The sequence below is a fragment of the Dipodomys ordii genome, unplaced genomic scaffold (assembly GCF_000151885.1).
Source record: "Dipodomys ordii isolate 6190 unplaced genomic scaffold, Dord_2.0 Scaffold161, whole genome shotgun sequence".
Classification (NCBI taxonomy): domain Eukaryota; kingdom Metazoa; phylum Chordata; class Mammalia; order Rodentia; family Heteromyidae; genus Dipodomys; species Dipodomys ordii.
The window spans coordinates 1,238,365-1,256,945 of record NW_012267377.1 but is presented as its reverse complement, the minus strand read 5'-3'; the positions used below and the strand labels follow the sequence as shown (position 1 = coordinate 1,256,945).

The 18,581-nt window shown below is 36.1% G+C and overlaps 1 protein-coding gene across 1 annotated transcript in view; it reads right to left on the bottom strand.

Annotated features, from left to right (window-relative positions):
• The window catches only part of Cdk13 (cyclin-dependent kinase 13), a 140,682-nt gene that overhangs the window by 38,486 nt on the left and 83,615 nt on the right, over nt 1-18,581 (bottom strand). Inside the window, exons 11-13 of the mRNA XM_013033003.1 lie at nt 16,118-16,144; nt 5,868-6,057; nt 4,357-4,413 (exon numbers count right to left, since the gene is read on the bottom strand). Coding sequence (XP_012888457.1) covers nt 4,357-4,413; nt 5,868-6,057; nt 16,118-16,144 — 274 coding nt within the window. The remainder of the gene's footprint in view (nt 1-4,356; nt 4,414-5,867; nt 6,058-16,117; nt 16,145-18,581) is intronic.

Genomic DNA, 18,581 nt, shown 5'->3' with positions numbered 1-18,581 from the left:
GGGAGGCTGGGAAGGGATGGGAAGGGTAAACAAAGGAGGAGGCTGCAATGCTTGGTAAGAAATGTACGCATTATCCTGCCCGTGCAATTGTAACCCCTCTGTACAGTATGTTCACAAATAAAATAAAATTAAAAAAAAAAAACTAAATTCTTGAACACCAGTTATTCTAACTATAGTAGTTAACTAGTTAGGAAATACTTGAAGACAATTTATTATCTGTAGTGCTGTATTATGGTAAAGCTTTCACTTGTTCTCTAATTGTACTAAAAACACAGAAGCAGGAAATAGCTCTGTATTTCCAGAAAATTTAGGAAAATACAATCAATCAGCTAAAGGTAGATTTTAAATATTTAAATTCACTAGGATAAAGTATACACACACACACACACACACATAAAGGCTTTGTATGATACAAACCTATTTCACAAATGGATCTTTAAAGACAGAACTACTCTAATATTAAAAAAGACAGAAAGAAAAAGTATAAAATCCCCTTAAGGAGATATGGAGTTTTTCTCTTACAAAATTGATGGAACAGAAAATTGTACTAGATATTACCTTAACACTCAATTATGTAATTTTAAATTTCCTGTTTCTCTAAACTGAAAAACCCCTACATGAGCAAACAAAACCATGAGCAGTGAAGTGCCCCAGCTCCCACCTTCCACTGGAACCCAATATTACATTTCAAATGGAAAACCAGTGGGGAAAGAATACTGAAATACAGAATGTTGCTATACTATAAAATTTACTGGAATCAAATTCATTCAGGATATCTCCATAGTAAGACTTATTACATGGGAATGAAAACTATGTGTTTACACCTTCACAGAAACCTAACAAGAAAATAAGGGACTCATATTCAAATATGACAGATACACTCATATTACAGATAAAGCAGATAGTGAAACCTCCTATTTAACAAATAGTCTGTTTAACCAGAATTTCCCCAAAAATGAACAGCAAGAGAAATTTAGTAATTTAATAGTAAGTCACTCAAGCTAAGTTACCAAGAAGCACTAGTGTATATGATGTAAAACTTTTTTAAATCTAGAGTTGAACTCTTGAACTACACATCCTTGTCTCTAACAACACAACATATTTGTGGTTTAAATTTTATGGTTGTTTTTTTTGTTTTGGTTGGTCGGTCATGGGGCTTGAACTTGGCCTGGGCGCTGTCCCTCAGTTCTTCAGTTCAAGGCAAGCACTCTACCACTTGAGCCACAGTGCCATTTCCAGTTTTCTGGTGGTTTACTGGAGATGAGTCTCACGGACTTTCCTGCCCAGGCTGGCTTTGAACTGTGATCCTTAGATTTCAGCTTCCTGAGTAGCTAAGATTACAGGTATGAGCCACCAGCACCTGGCAAATTTTTATGTTTTTGTGAAAACATAGGTCTCCTTACATAGCAAAGTTTTGCCTCAAATTCACAACCATCTGCCTCAGCCACTACCCAAATAGAGAATCATTGGTGTACATTACAATATGAAGCCATTTATTTTTAAAGTTATTTAATACTTCACAACCCTAAAGACATGGAATCAAATAAGTATCCATCTACAGATGAAAGTGTAAAAAGAATGTAATACATATGTATGCATACACAAAAGAAGACTATGCTGCCCTAACATTTGTTACAACATAGATGAACTCAAAAGATCATAATATTAACACATGCTCAATCTAAAAAAATGTATAGGATAGAATGGTGGTTCTGTGGGTGGGACTTGGGGGCTGGCCAAAGGGCATAAAATTTCAGGTCAGGCATGATGTTGCATGCCTATCATCCCATTTATGTGGGAAATGGAAATAGAAGGAGCAAAGTTTGAGGTTTCCCCAAGCAAAATAACCAGACCCTATCTGAAAAATAACCTAAAACCAAAAGGACTAGCTAAGAACGTGACTTAAGTGGAAGAGCACATGAGTTCAAAACAAACATTTGTCACTTCAAAGGTCTGGCACTACCCAAGAAAAGGGAGATGGGGATAAATTTCAATTACTAGAAATTCAACATTTGATTATACAGCATGGGTAAGTAAGTTAATGATAACACACTATACTCTTAGAAATTGCTCAAAGTAGATTTTAAGTATCCTTGCCACAAAAAATGAGAGGTTGCATAATAAGTTCCACTTAACCATTTCACAATGTACATATACTTTAAGCCAACATATATGAACAACAAATATAAACAACTTTTATATTCCAAATAAAAAATTAATTTTTAAAAAGAGAAAAAGTTACCCTATCTTCTCTGGTCTTATTTTTTTGAATATAAATTTATTCCCTTGGACTATTTTACATTTCTTACACACACACACACACACTACAAATATATATATAACCCTATCTTAATATATTAAGCACATGTGTGATTTTTAAAAAAAGCAGTTCAGATGGTGGTACAGGATAGAGCCCTGTCTATCACAATTCTATCCACGCCACAATTCATATGTGTATTTAATGTAACTCTCCAAGATCCTAAACACATGAGAGGTGAAAATCTCAACTCTAGAACAATAAATAAAAAACAATTTTCAGAATAAACACTACAAAATAAGAATAAGCAAGTTTTCCACTCTAAAAATTTGGACACTATTTCTTCAATTAATCAAAAACAGAGAATCAGTGAAATCACTCAAAACGTTCCAGTGAAGTAATTCAGTAATACAATTGAAAAATAAAGTTGTATTTTCTTGATAAGATAGTTTATTGTATCAAATTTAAATATTACCTTATAATGGCAAATTCTTTACCTTGAATCCTTCCTATCCCCTCCAATCCACCAAAATATTATTATCTAATCTTGTATTACCTGATCTTCTATGTGAATTTTACTTTAATAAGCATTGGGCCTTATTTTATTGTTTATACAGCTCTATAATTTGGAAAACAATTTTTTTTGTAAGTCATGAAACTTGAACTCAGGGCCCAGGCACTGTCCCTGAACTAGTTGTTTGCTCAAAACACTTTGAGCCACAGCACCACTTCTAACTTTCTGTGTTTAATTGGCCTTAAGAGTCTCACAGACTGTCCTCAGATTTCAGCCTCCAGAGTAACAAGGATTACAGCATGAGCCACCAATACCCAGCCAGTATTTCATTCTTATTGAAAAATAATTTACTTTTTAAAAACACTAAAATACTTTAAATGTTTTGATCTGCCTATTGTATCATTGCCTATCTGTTCACTAAATTTATTCAATACATGAATCCACTAAAAAAAATTTTCAGTGAAATAATGTTTCAATTTATTAAATTAGATGATATTGAAAAAATAATTGAAAAGTCACAAATTTTTAAAATTAAAAATATTATAAATAAATCTGAAAATAATTTGATGTCGGTGCCCTGCATCTTGTATAGACACTTCTCTAATTTGGGGAGGGGAAGGGAAAAAACAAAATGCTTAATATAGATACAGGCTGACCCATTGCAACAATGAGATGTACAAGACACTGTGCTGAAAAACAAACTTTACAACTTGGGGTGGGGGGTGACTGTAGCTGTGGAAGGGTTGGTAAGGGAAAAACAAAGGAGGAGGTAACAATGTTTGATAGGAAATGTACTCATAACCTTGCTCATGTAACTGTAACCCCTCTATACAGTATTTTTACAACAAAAAACATATTTAAAAAAATAAATAAATCTGAAAATAATCAGAAAGAAATGGCCTAGACTGATTAGATTTAATCCTAGGGTTTATTTACTCTTCCACAAAATACTGTATTTTGAAATACTCTATTTAGAAATTATTAGTTCTAATAAGTCTTAACAACGAGGCACAAATGAAGCTATGTTAGAAACACATCCCAGCTTTAGCCAGGAAAGGGCTATCTTTTCTATCTTACATACATTGAACTTCCTCACTCTAGGTTGTTTAAATTGTTCCAGGAAAAGAGGAAGGAAGAGAGAGCAAGGGAAACACATACACAGACAAAACTGTGTAAGTAAAACCAAAACAAAGAGTACGGTCTAAAATAATAATGAAAACGAAGTTTGTAAGTTTAAGTGTTTAATTTTAAAAGAACATACTAAAGTTTTTACAAAACACAAAATTCAGAGCATCTTAACAGCTAGATGGCATTAGAAATCTACAAATAAATTTTTTAGTCAATTCCTTTCATAGTTAAAGCTAAACATTTTTTACAGAAATTATATTCACTGTTAAAAATCAATTAATTTAAAATGAATACATAACAAAATTAAAATAACCCACCCAATATGGTATAAAATTCTTATTTTGTATATTTAGCCATAAAAAGTAAAAAAAAAACTAAATTATCAATAAGGTATCCTAAATACAACTACTAAAACTAGACTATAGTATCTATAGTAGTCATTTGAAAGTACTCTTACCTTTCTTCTGAGCTATACAATCGAGCAAGTCCAAAATCTGCAAGTTTAATCTGCCCTCTGGTAGAAATAAGACAAAATGAACCAAAGGTATTAGTCTACTCTGAATTGATAATGTACACCTCATACTCATCAAAAGCCTACATATAAATTTTAACTTTGATTACACTGCAATATGACGAAGGTCCTACAGGGAAAGTCAAGTAGGAGATAAATTCACAGGGTAACAATTACTCTGCTCTGCAGTTTCAGTTGCCATTATTATTATATTAGCCCATTTGGTTCCTCCAGGTAATGAATCTTCAGTTATAGATGAAAAATATTTGCAAAACAAAATGTGTCTGTACTGAACATATACAGACTTCTTTATCCATATTAGTATTCCCTACACAATATAACAACTATTTACACATCATTACATCATATTATGTGTAATATAGGGTACAGTAACACAGTAATATGTAACTAATCCATTATAAATAAGGAACTTGGAATCTATAGATTCTGGAAAAGGGGTGAGTAATCTTGGATTCAAAGAAAATACTCAAATAGTATTATTTCAAGTATTATTCACCTCCAATTTAAAGCATTATTTACTCAAGTCAACAGTGCTCAAGAATGAAGTCAAATCATTTAAAAATGTTATTTAATTTAAAACTTTTAGAGATGTTAGGTGCATCAACTATTTCCTACTGTTTAAAACCAGGGCTGGGCCTAGCACCGGTGGCTCACACCTGTAATCCTACCTACTCAGAAGGTTGAGATCTGAGGATTGCACTTCAAAGCCATCCCTGGCAGGAAAGTCCATGAGACTTTAATCTCCAGTTAACCACCAAAAACCAGAAATGATTATGTGGCTCAAAGAGATAAAATGCTAGCCATGAGCAAAAAAGCTCAGGGACAGCATCCAGGTGCCACGTTTAAGCCCAATGACCAATGATAAACAAACAAACCAGGACTGCAAGCAGGCTTCAAGCAGGCTTCGTTTAAACAAAATCAAAAACAAAAAAAAACCCTACCAATTACAAAATTCACCAGATTTGGGTTGTTACTGATATTCAACGTAAGCATCATGCACACTTTAGGGAAAAAAAACCATGTCATACTGATTTTTTAAAGTTTAAAACCCATTTATAACCTTAGATGAAATAATATTACAAACAGAAAATCATCCGCCTTATTAGATATGATAGTACACCAAAAACAACCACCAAACCAACCCAATTACGTATTATTTTATATGCCTTAAGTTTATTCCAATCATATTTAAAGTCCAATGTTTTTACAGAAATTACGTTTAGCTATGTTAAAAAATCAACTATCTGATTTGTTTCAATTACATGACAGTACAAAACTGTCACTGCAAATTAATTTAAAAGACAATATAACACAATGGGGAAACCAAGTTTCAGGGCTGTTGATTAAGTCTGGAACAATAAACAAAATTTTAACAAATCAAGGTACACATTATATAGTACTCAGTTTCAACATACAAATCAAGCTCACATCCATACCTATTATTTAGAAGGATATTTGAACATTTAATATCTCTATGCAAAAAGTTCTTCTTATGACAATAATCCAAACCTTCCATGAGCTGTCTCATAAATGATTTGATGTGACTTTCATTAAAATGAACCAAGCCTGATTCCAGTAGTCCCATTAGATCATGGTCCATATACTCAAACACCAGATAAAATGCACCTAAAAGCAAGAATAATCAACATATTAAAAAACTTTCACAAATTTAAGGTGTGTTTAGGGTTTGTTTTGGGGGTTGTTTCTTGTTTTGTTTTTCTTTTTGTCAGTTGTGGGGCTTGAACTCAGGGGGCTGGGTGCTGTCCCAGAGCTCTTCAGCTCAAGGCGAGCAGTCTACCACTTGGAGTCACAGAACCACTTCCAGTTTTCTGGTGGTTAAAAGGAGATAAGAGTCTCATGGACTTTCCTGCCCGGGCTGGCTTTGAACCACAATCCTCAGATCTCAGCCTCCTGAGCAGCTAGGATTACAGGCATGAGCCATCAACACCCAGCTAGGTTTGTTATTTTTAATATATAATGTTATTGTTATTATTAAGGTATATACAAAGGGGTTACAATTTCATAATTCAAGTAATATGTACATTTCCCTTTTGGACAACATCACCCCTTCCTTTGTTTTCCCCATTTTCCCCTCCTATCCCTGCCCACAAGTTACATGGCTTATTTTCCAAATAGTATATACTGAATATCTAGGTTTTATTTTTAAAAACACCTGTAGTGGTACTGATCCTTGAAAAGAATTGCTACTTTATCACCTTAAAAACATTCATTTTTCTGAAAATTTAATATTAGGAGATTCCATCTCCAATTAACCAGCAAAAAGTCATGCTGAAGGCATGGCTCAAATGGCAGAGCACCAGCCAACCAAGCGTAAAGCTCTGATATCAACCCCTAGTACCAAAAACAAGAGAAAGAGAAAAAGAATTGCTTTGTTTTGTGTGTGTGTATGTGTGTGTGTGTGTGTGTGTATTTTGGGGGGTTTTTTGTCGGTCGTGGGGCTTGAACTCTGGGCCTGGGCGCTTTCCCTACGCTCTTCAGCTCAAGGCGAGTGCTCTACCGCTTGAACCACAGCACCACTTCCTGCTTTATTGCTTTTAATGAAAGAGTATATACCTACAAACACTTGTATTAAAATTTCCACACTTCTAAACAATTTGTTCATTTTCATAAATATGTATATATGAACAAATTACATATATATAACTCCAGATAATCTTGAATGAATAAAATTATAACTTTATTTTCACAACTACTATAGGCCTGCTAACTTAAAAAAGCATACAGTATACATAACTATGCAACTGTATTTATGAGACTTTAAAAAAAATCTTAACTAAAATTTGTACAAATTGAATCCAAAGCTCTAAGAAGAGACCTAACCATCAGGGTAGGTAATAGTGATACATGTCTGTAATCCCAGCTACTCAGGAAGGTAAGACATAGTTCAAGGCTAGCTTAAGCAAACAAAAGCTAGCCAGATCCCAAAACAAAAAACAAGCCAAGTTGGTGCCACATACCTACAATCCTAGTTTGCAGAGGTAGAGGTAGAAGAACTGTGATCTGAACAAGCTTGAGCAAAAAGCCTGACATACTATTTGAAAAAACTAGAGCAAAAAGAGCTGGGAGTTTGGTTCAAGTAATATAGCGCTTGCCTAGCAAGCACAAGGCCTTGAATTTAAAAAAAAAATACAATCAAATAAAGTCTTACTTGCAATTCAAGAATGGAAAAGCTAGTAGAATTTATTACACCATATTAGAAAAGGGAAAAACTGTATCATGACAAACAAGGCATCTGGACATAGTTTATAAAGTCTTTAATTAAATGAGCAAAGAACTCTTACTAGATTTGTAAAACAAAGGTGGTTATTTGAAAGGGTTCAAGGGAGCCAGTACTAGGTTTTGAATTTAGGGCTTTGCCTTACTCAGTTTGCTTGTTTACTTGCTCACCAAGTATCTTATTACACTCATGCCTCTATTGATTTTTGCTGGTTATATTTTGGACATGGAGTCTCTTGGATCTTCTGCCCAGCTGGCATTGCAGGCACAAGCCATCAGTGCACCTGGCACTGTCTCTAGCCATAGCTCCATTTCCAGCTTTTTTTTTTTTGGGTAGTTTATTGGAGACAAAAATCTCACAGACTTTCCTCCAGAGCTGGCTTTAAACTGTGATCCTCAGATCTCAGCCTCCTAAGTACTAGGATTATAGGCATGAGCTACCAATGCAGATTCAAGACATTTTTTTGTTCCCTTCTTCAGTACTGCAGTTTAAATTCAGAGCCTCATGCTTGCTAAGCAGGAAATCTATCACTTTAGCCAGGTCCCTGACCATTTTTACATTATTTTTCAGACAGAGTCTCACATATACACTTTGCCCTGGGCTGGCCTCAGACTGTGATATTCTTACATATATCTCCCACACAGCAATCTCCACCTTCCAAGTAGCTGGGTTTATAGGCATGAGACACTGTGCCTAGGTGAAACATTCTTTCATGTTTATGATAGTACTTCTCTAAAACCAAAACCAATGTCATATTTATTAAGAAAATGCCAAGGATTGTACAAGACAATAAAATATCTTACTACTCCATTCAGAAGTTAGTAAGCAAAAATCAAGATATAAATATAGAAAAATAAAATAGGTAGATAACTATATTCTCAGAAAATCCAAAGGTATACAGAAGGTATAGAAACTATGTTAGAAAAGAAAAGCAAGGGCTGGGAAGGTGGCTCAGTGGTAGAGCGCTTGCCTTGCATGCTGAGGCCCTGGGCTTGATTCCTCAGCACCATGTAAGCAAAAAGCTGGAAGTGGTGCTGTGGCTCAAGTGGCAGAGCACTAGCCTTGAGCTGAAGAGCTGAGGGACATCACCCAGGCCCAGAGTTCAGGTCCCATGACTGGACCCAAAAAAAAAAGAAAATCAATAGGCACAAAACAAAACCGTACTGCAGCAACAACTTATTAAAAATAACTTTTAGGGCTGGGAGTATGGCTCAAGTGATAGAGCAACCTGCCTCACAAGCACAAGGCCCTGAGTTCCAACACTAGTATTGCCAAAGAGGAAGGAAGGAAGGAAAGGAGGGAAGAGGGGGGAAGGAGAGAGAGAGAGGGAGGGAGGGAGGGAGGGAGGGAGGGAGGGAGGTTGGTTAATGACCCCACAATAGGAAAAATAAACTTTATCATCTAAGACATTGTTGCAAATTAACACCTACCCACAAGAAATGAACATAACCTGTCACACTTAGAAACAGATGAAACAAAGAAACATAATATACATTGAAAAATAAATTCCAAATAGAAAACATTTTGTTTCTAAGTATACTGAGCCAGATGTGGTAGCAAATGTTTATAGTCCCAGCAATTTGGAGACTGAGACACAGGGATCCTGAGTTCAAAAAAACCAGACGGGATTACACAAAAAATAGCAGGCCAATCTGAGGTACTATACTGAGAACTTGTCTCAAAACTATCTAAATAACAATAATAACAACAACAATAATTAACAAGTTATACTGACTACACAGTGAAGTAACCCATTAGGCATATGGGCTAAGTAAAATGTATTGATAAAACCTGAGCCTCTCAAGATCTCAGCCACCCAGCCAGGAAAATCCTTGAGACTCTCATCTTCAATTAATCACCAAAAAGCCAGAAGTGGAGCTGTGGCTCAAGTGATAGAAGTGCCAGCCTTGAGCAGAAAAGCTCAGGGACAGAGCTCAGGCCCTGAGTTGAAGCCCCAGAACCTGCACCAAAAAAAAAAAAAAAAAAACAACTCTCTGTGTGTGTAGTATACACACAATATAAGTACATGTATATGTATGTATATTCATATTCATGTATGCATACATAAATTAATTTCATGTTTTCTAAGAGAAGCTATCAAATTATTTTGAATTAAAATGGCTAACTTTCTATTTCTATTAAATATCACTAAATTAGAGGTAAAAGAATCAGAATAGGACAGATTAAAATAATCTTTACCTAAAGATATTTAGTCTCTGGAAAAATTATTAAACACAGTAACAGAATTTACAACAATATAATATGACATATACTAGTAATTAACATTAGCTTCAGCTAATTAATTAAACAAAATAGTAAACATGTGCAAAAGCCACAATAATCTTTTAAAAATACACTCTAAGCCAGAAAACAGTGACTCATATCTGTAATCCTAGCTAATTAGGAGGCTGAGATCTGATGATCATGGTTTGAAGCCAGCCCAGGCAAAAAAGTCTGTGAGAATCTTATCTCCAATGAGCTACTTTAAAAAAAAAAAAAGAAAAAGAAGAAGAAAGGGAGGGGGGGGAGGACCTAAAGTGGAGCCATAGCTCAAGTGGTAGAGTGCCAGTTGTGAGAGAGAAAAAAAAAGACAAATACCATGCCAAAAAGACAGTAGAGTATATCACCCTCCAACAAATAAAAAGTTGCTTAACCCTGCTCATCACAGAAACTGACAAATATCCAACAGTATGACACAAGAGTGTACTCTAAACTCTAGGGACCAAGGTTGTTTGTTTTCCTCCTGGGGAGGATGGAGTCTGGCAGATGTGTCTGCCTGCACTAGCTTCCAGCAAGCTTCAATCCTCAGACCTCAGCTTCCTGAGTAACTTGGATTATAGATGTAACCCATCAGCACCAATGCATAACTGGCTAGAACTAGGACTTCTAGGTTGTTCTTTAAAAACAAAACTAAATAAATACAACTATTAGATCAAAGAAGTACAAATCCTGCATCTTAAAATTTGAATTAAATTAGGCGCTGGTGGCTCAAACCTGTAATCCTAGCTATTCTGGAAGCCGAGAGCTGATGATCACAGTTCAAAACCAGCCCAGGTAGGCAAGTCCATGAGACTCTCATCTTAATTCACGACCAAAAAAGGCTCCAAGTAGAGTTGTAGAGTTGTTGCACAAAATCCCAGGGACAGCACCCAGGCCCTGAGTCCAAGCCCCAGGACCAGCACCAAAAATAAAAATTGAACTCAAATGAAATTAATATGTAATCAAGGTAGCCAGCCTCCACCCACTTTACACAAGCTGATCTCCAATGATCTTTCCAAGTATCCATGCCCTTCTATAGTGATTCAAGGATGGTGTATCCGTCTGACCAAGAAAATATTAACAGAAGTGATCGTTTAACAATCTAGTCTATGTTAAAGACACAGAAGCTTCCACCTTTGTTGGCTCATTTGCCCTAACAAAAGGCAGCCACCAAACTTGTGAAAAAGAATCTTGTGGAAAAATACATACGAAGAAAGTAGAATCATAACTTTCCACAACAGTGGAACCACAACTTTCAAGCCATTAGTGGGAGGAAGGACCACCTTGAAAGTGGACTCTCCATGTGGGTGAAGATATGGCTCAAGTGGTAGAGCACCTATCTAGCAAGCACAAGGCCCTGAATTCAATAACCAGCACTTTCCTGCCCTCTCCCATAAAGAGACTATTCAAACCATTCAAGTCTTTCAATGACTGCAATAACCTCAGCAATCATATTAAGAAATCCCAACCAAAAACTATCTATCCAAAATGCTCCCATATTCTTTTCTACAGAAACTGTAAGACATAACTCTTAACAACACACTGGAAAATTACCAAACAACTCTTTCCAGCTTGATATACGTATTTATAATCAAAAAATAATCCTAGCACGTTATTTTGTGCATATCTACTAATTGTGAAGTTTACATGGATAGGAATACTCACAGTAAATACAATATTGAAGGAGAACAAGGTTATAGACCTAACACCAAAGACTTACCATAAAACTATAATAATTGATACAGTGTATTAGTAGGGAAGAGGTGACAGGCAAGCAGACTGATAGCCCAAGAGAAAAAAATCCTAGAAGGAGACCTGCAGACACACACGAAAACAGTCCCAGTAATTTTCAACAAAGGAATACAGGCATCTCAATGGAGAAGAAAGTCTTTCCAGAAAATGCTGTTAGAACAAATAGTCATCAACATGCATACCAAAATGATTATCAACACAGACCTTACACTGGTTTAAAAAACTAACTCAAAATGGATCACAGACCAAGTATAAAATGCAAAACTAAACTACTGGAAGATAGCTCAGAAGAAAATCTAGACACTTTGTGAGCTACAATGCTAAAAATCATAATATGTAAGTGAAGAAATTGATAAAATTGATAAACATTTAAAATTTCTCTCTGAAGGGCACATCCTTTAGAGAATGAAACGATAAATCACAAGCTAAGAGGAAATCTTTGCAATATTCATATCCAATATACCCAAAGAACTCTTAAAATTCTACAACAAAGCTGGGTATGTTAAGCTGCTTTAAACTCAGCTAATCAGGATGCTGAGGAAGGAGAACTGCAAGGTGGAGCTCAGCATGACAGCTGAGCAAGACCTTGCCTCAAAATAAGATTTTAAAAAGGCAGGAAGATGGCATTTTACCAAGCACGTGGGAGGCTCTGAATTACTCCCAGTAAACAAAAACAAAAAAGACCAATTCAAAAATGGGCAAAAGGTCTGAACAGAAAACTCACCAAAGACATATGAAAAGATACTCGACATGATATTTCAAGAGAAAATAGCAAACTAAAATCCTACTACATATCTATTAGGATTACAAAATCCAAAAATTTAACGTTATGTTAATGAAAAATGTGAAGCAAGAAAAACTCTCACTTTTCACCCACAAGATGCTGAACAGTACAGCTAGCTATAGAGAAGTACATGCTGAGGCCAACTTATACCTCAGTATAATCTGACCACATGATCCAACAATCATGCTCCTTGCTATTACCCAAGGGTTGAAAACTTGTAGCCATACAAAAATTTGCACAGGAGTATTTTTTTATAGCTCTGAGACAATCACCAAAGTTTTGAAGTAATTACAATGTTCTTCAATAGGTGACTAGGTAAACAAACTATGGTATTTTCAGGTAACAGGGTATTATTTAGAATTTAAAGTGGGAGGAGAACACTTCTATCCAGTAGAGAAAGAAGTCACTCTGAAAAAGTCATATACAATATGATTACAACTAAATAACATTTAAGATAAGAAAACAAAAACAAAACATTACTGACTGCCACGGGTTGCAAAGATAGGATGAATGAACTTGAAATAGTTAAGGCCAGGATTCTGTATGCATTTGATTCTGTCAAACTATTTCTACTTAATTGACTGCAGACTGTCTCTCTGACAGACATTCTCAATCCACATGTATGAACTTAAAGTATTTTTCTATTATTTCTAATTTTTTAAATACAAAAATGCTTTCAATTCATATAATAGGCTGTTCATTCTGGATTGGGCAGAAAATGACCTGAGAAAGAGTGAAATATATTTTCTTTAGACATTTGTGCATTATCTTCATGGTCACAGTAAAATCAATCTACTAGTCTACTTTCAAATTTCTGAGAAACTTTACTTTTAAAAAAATTAATAAATTTAAAACACTAGTTTATAGTTTAAAGTGCCTAAAATACAAAAGATTTTAAATGCAGTCAAAGCTGTGTCACAATAAACTAAATTCACAGCCAAAGCAGAGGCAATAAGACTACCACCAGAGGGAATATTTACTGTATTACTGATTCTCTTCAATAAGATCAACTAGTCATAATCACTCCTTGTAGTTAAGCTGAATCTGTATATGTCTAGAAAGTGAAATATCACAATAAACACCCAAACCCACCCTAATAAATGCTTTTAAAAAAAACTGCTAGGCATCAGTGGCTCCTGCCTGTAATCCTAGCTACGGAGGAGGCTGGAATCTGAGAGTCGCAGTTCAAAGCCAGCCCAGGCAGGAAAGTCCATGAGACTTTTATCTCCAGTTAGCTACAAAAGGCTAGAAGAAAAGCTGTGGCTCAGATGGTAGAGTTCTAGATTTGAGCACAAAAAGCTCAGCAAGATTGCCCTAGTCCTGGGTTCAAACCTAGGACCAGAAGAAAAAAAAAACCTCAGGAGGCTGAGATGTGAGAATCAAGGTTCAAAGCTAGCCTTGGCAGGAAAGTCCGTAAGACTCTTAGCTCCAATTTACCACCCAACAAAAGCTGAAAGTAGAGCTATGGTTCAGGAACCAAAAAGCTCAAGGACAGTGCTCAGGCCCTGAGTATATAAGCACTAAAACCTAGTATGTCAAACTCAAGCATCTCAGGGCATAGGTATTTCAGTTGAATGAAATCCTCTTATTAATCTCAGAACAACCCTCTGTGATTGGGGGGCACTACTCTAAGATCATAAAGCTATTTTTTCCAAAATAAATTTCCCCTAATCCAAATCTCTTGTACTCTTGAAACTGTTTCTATTCCAAATGGCAGAACAAAGCACTGATTTGAATACCCAAACACAGATTTCAACTACCACTTACAAAAATGTAATTTAAGGCAAGAAATGTGACTTAATGGCAGAGTGCTTGCCTACCATGCATGAGACACTGGGATCAATTTCTCAGTACCACATCAGCAAAAAATAAAATTAGTTTTAAAAAAATAATTTTAAAAATGTAATTTACTACTCTAAACATTCTACCTCAGTTACTCAATTTTTAAAAAGTCTAAAATTCTATGCCTCAAGTCTATATCTCTTTCTCTGCTCTTCAATAATTATTCGTCTGCACTATCTAAACATGGTTGCAGGAATAGCTCTCAGGATCACAACTCATAGATGAAAAGACTGCACAATGCACACGGGATCAGCCTCCCAGAAAGCAAAACCTTACAGCTCTGAAATGGCCAACCTGAGTTTATTGTGATATTTCCACTCTCTAGACATGTAGGAGTAGAGGAAGCCTGCAACTACATGAACAACAGATTTTTTTAAAAAATTTAAAAGTGGATATCAAGAACAAAAATCCAAGGCTGTTATAGAAAGTAGGATAAACAGGAAGTAAAGGAAAAGGACAGGGGATGATCCCAAACACATCTAATAAAATACATACCCTAAAGTAAGACCAATATCTAAGGCTATATCATGTATTCAGAAGGCATTTGTCATAACACATATAGCTGAGCATTTTAACTGTGGCTATATCTAGTTAAATATATAACACACAGGTTTTCAACTAGTACAAGAATTACAGTAATTCTTTTGTATTTTGGATTAAATAAGATATATTACTGTACTAAAACTACTTTTGTTGGGGTTTTTTACTTTTTAATGGTATTTCCAGAAATGTCTGAATTCACATACATGGCCTGTGAAGACTCAGGGTCTATGTTGAAGGAGCTGAATGATGCAGGCTCCGGCCTCAGGATTATGTGAGGACTGTGTTTGAGTATTAGGAAAGCTGTTGGCATGCCGGGCTAGAGAGGGAAAATGTTCTCTCTCCCAATCTCAAAACACATGTCACAGACACCTGGGAGCTGAGGAAGTAGCTCTTCTGCTTGCTTAAACATAGATGAACAACTTGTCAAGCATTTTCCTGAGATTGGAGAAGTGGTTTGAGCTTGCTCTAAAATAGTTTAGATAATAATATACCAAGACATTGTCTCATGGGTCAAGTAAAACTGTATCTGTTGAAATTTTTTGTGTAAATGTCTCCTGACCAAATCTTGGCAAAGATCATGCTTGCTTGTCTTTAAATACCCACTAACAATAAAGCACAGCATGCAGTGGCAATTGCTGTTTGCACTCTGCATCCCGTGTCCTGGTGATTTCGTGACCCCTTACCCAGGGACCCCAACACACTAAACGTTGACAATGGCCAACATCTTTTATTTATTAAACAACACTGTTCTTGAGTCAGAAACACATGGAACCACATAAATAGTCAACAATGGGAACAAAGCCAGATTAGTTCATACATAACTTAAAATACAGCTTTTTAAGTTAATAAAATATTTTGAAGCAACTACACTTTCAGTACTATAGTATTTTATTACTCAATTTATTTCTCAATTTTCATTTAGTATTTTTATTATACTGGAACTGGAATGGCTTATCATTTCAATTTTATTATTGTCTGGGGAAAGTGATATTGACAAGCTCTGAAATAAATCAAAAAGTCTAAGAAATCTCACCAAACATATGGTGCATGCCTGTAATGCCAGCTACTCAGGAGGGCAAGGCAGAGGATAGTGAGAAGTCTATGAAGGCAGTTACTGAGACACTACCTCAGGGAAAAAAAAAAGGGGGGGGAGATGTTAAGCACATGGCTCAAGTGGTAAAGAGCGTCATGTGTGAGGCCCCATGTTCAATCTCCAGTAAAACACACACACACTCACTCATTCTCTCTCTCTAATATAGTTTACCTACCTTTTGCCCTTCCAACAGCATGTTTGGCTGTTTCACACAAAAAAGAAAAAAGAAATTAAGCAACGTGTCCTTGTAGACAAACTGTAGAAAGTTTGTGGTCATTTATGAGGTCCTTGAAGAGTTTAGGAGGGAAGGATGAAAAAAAATTATTTTAAAACAGTATTTTTACATACAGTTTCTTTTCACTTTCAATTTTGGTTAGGGGTACTTTTGGTTCTCCAGGAAAGACCGCAAAACTTGCCCTATGTGGTTATTAGTATTTAAGAGATGATAGCCAGCACTTCTATGACTGCTAACTACAGCTAAGAAAAACAGAACAAAAGAGAGGGAGGACAATGCATGACAGCACCAAGTGAACCCTCACTGGCCTCTTCACTACTACAGATAAAAGAATCTAAATCTTGGCTTATTTTGATAATGAAAATACTGTCTCACAAAGGAAAGTACCTGCTAACAAAACTAATTTTGAAAATAAAGCCTTTGGTTCTATTGATTATACTCTCAAAAGTATTTATATAAGGGAAGGAGGAAGCTACATAAAAAAATAATATTTGTCACCTGGCTTAAGAAATGGTAACCCTTCAATATAACACCTTGATAATAAAACAATATTCTTTTAAAAAAAATAATAAATTCAACAGCAGGGATTTAAGATAAAATCATTAAATTTCTTTTATTATTATTCACAATAATATTGCACACATGACAAAAACATGAAAGGAAAATAAAATTATAGCTAGCATAATATATAAAAATATGCCCTAAAATTTATCAGAAAGAACTTTCTCCCATAGGAGAACACCTGTTTCAAGAAAAAGATTATGCTGGGTGCCAGTGGCTCATGCCTTGAATCATAGCTACTCTGGAGGCTGAAATCTGAGGACTGGGGTTCCAACCCAGACTGGGCAGAAAAGTCCGTGAGACTCTAATCTCCAATTAATCACAGATAAAGCTGGAAGTGGTGCTGTAGCTCAAATGGTAGAGTTCTAGCCTTGAGCATAAGGAGGTTAGAGACAGCATCTAAGACTACAGTTTGAGGCCCAGGACAACAAAAAAAGGAAGGAAAGAAGGAAGGGAGGGAGGAAGGGAGGGAGGGAGAGAGGGAGGGAGAGATGGAGACAGATACCAGGGGCTTAGGAAGGTGGCTCAGTGGTAGAGCGCTTGCCTTGCATGCATGAGGCCCTGGGTTCAATTCCTCAGCACCACATAAGCAGAAAAGGTCAGAAGTGGCTCTGTGGCTCAAACAGTAGAGTGCTAGCCTTGAGCTGAAGGGCTGAGGTACAGTGCCCAGGGCCAGAGTTCAGGCCCCATGACCAACCCAAAAAAAAAAAGAAAAGAAAGAAAAAGACCAATCAACTCTTAACTCGCCACTCTAGTATATTAGCCTAGATACGTACAGCTTGTTCAAGACTAGCAAATTTGCAAAAGCTGAAAGTAGATTCAAGATACAGGGCTGATATTAAAAAAAAAAAAAAACAGAAATGGAAAGCTCAAAGTTTGTATTTGCAAATCTAATTTTTGAAGTATTCACTTTGAACATTCTATTATTTTATCTATTATTTATCACAGATTTTCTGCCAGGGTGGCTTCAAATCCCAATCTTCTGATATTAGCCTTCTAAGTAGCTAGGATTACAGGCGTGAACCACCTGAGCTCAGCCAGTAGCTTACTTCTGTAGTCCTAGGTACTCAAGATCACAATTCACAGTCAGCCCATGGAGAAAAGTCCATGAGACTGTTAGCGCCAATTAACCAGCAAATAACTGGAAGTCTAGTGGTAGAGCACCAACCTTAAGCAATAAAAGGAAAATTCAAGGTCCTGAGTTCAAGCCCAAGTACAAGCATGAAGAGGAGCTTCATAATGTAGCAATACAGACATGCATAAATGAAGTAACTACATTATAATGCTTTAATCAAATTGGTTTGAAAGTGGAGTGGTATCTCCAAAGACAAAAAAACTGACTGGAGTATCAGGAAAATAGGAAAGATCTGGAAGCTGAGACTAAAGCAAAACTAAGCAGGTTGGTGGGGATGGGGACATTCTCTGTCTGAGGTGCCTAAATGTAAACTTGGAGGTACCTAGTGAATAGCTATCTGGAGCTCAAATCTGGAAAACTTTCATGCAATGGCATGTGGCATAGAGACAATTATGATAAACACCACTGAGGGATATGGGAGAAAGGAAGAACACCGAACTCATGTCTCTCAGAAACATCAGCACTTACAGATGAGGAAAAAAAACTGTTTAAAAAAAAAAAAAAGCTGTGAAACAACAGCCAAAGAGAAAAAGCAAATCTAAGCAGAGCTCTTTTAGAAAAGCCAATCAAGGGGGCTGGGAAGGTGGCTCAGTGGTAGAGCGCTTGCCTTGCCTGCCTGAGGCCCTGGGTTCAATTCCTCAGCACCACATAAGCAAAAAGAAAAAAGCCAGAAGTGGCGCTGTGGCTCAAGTGGTAGAGCGCTAGCCT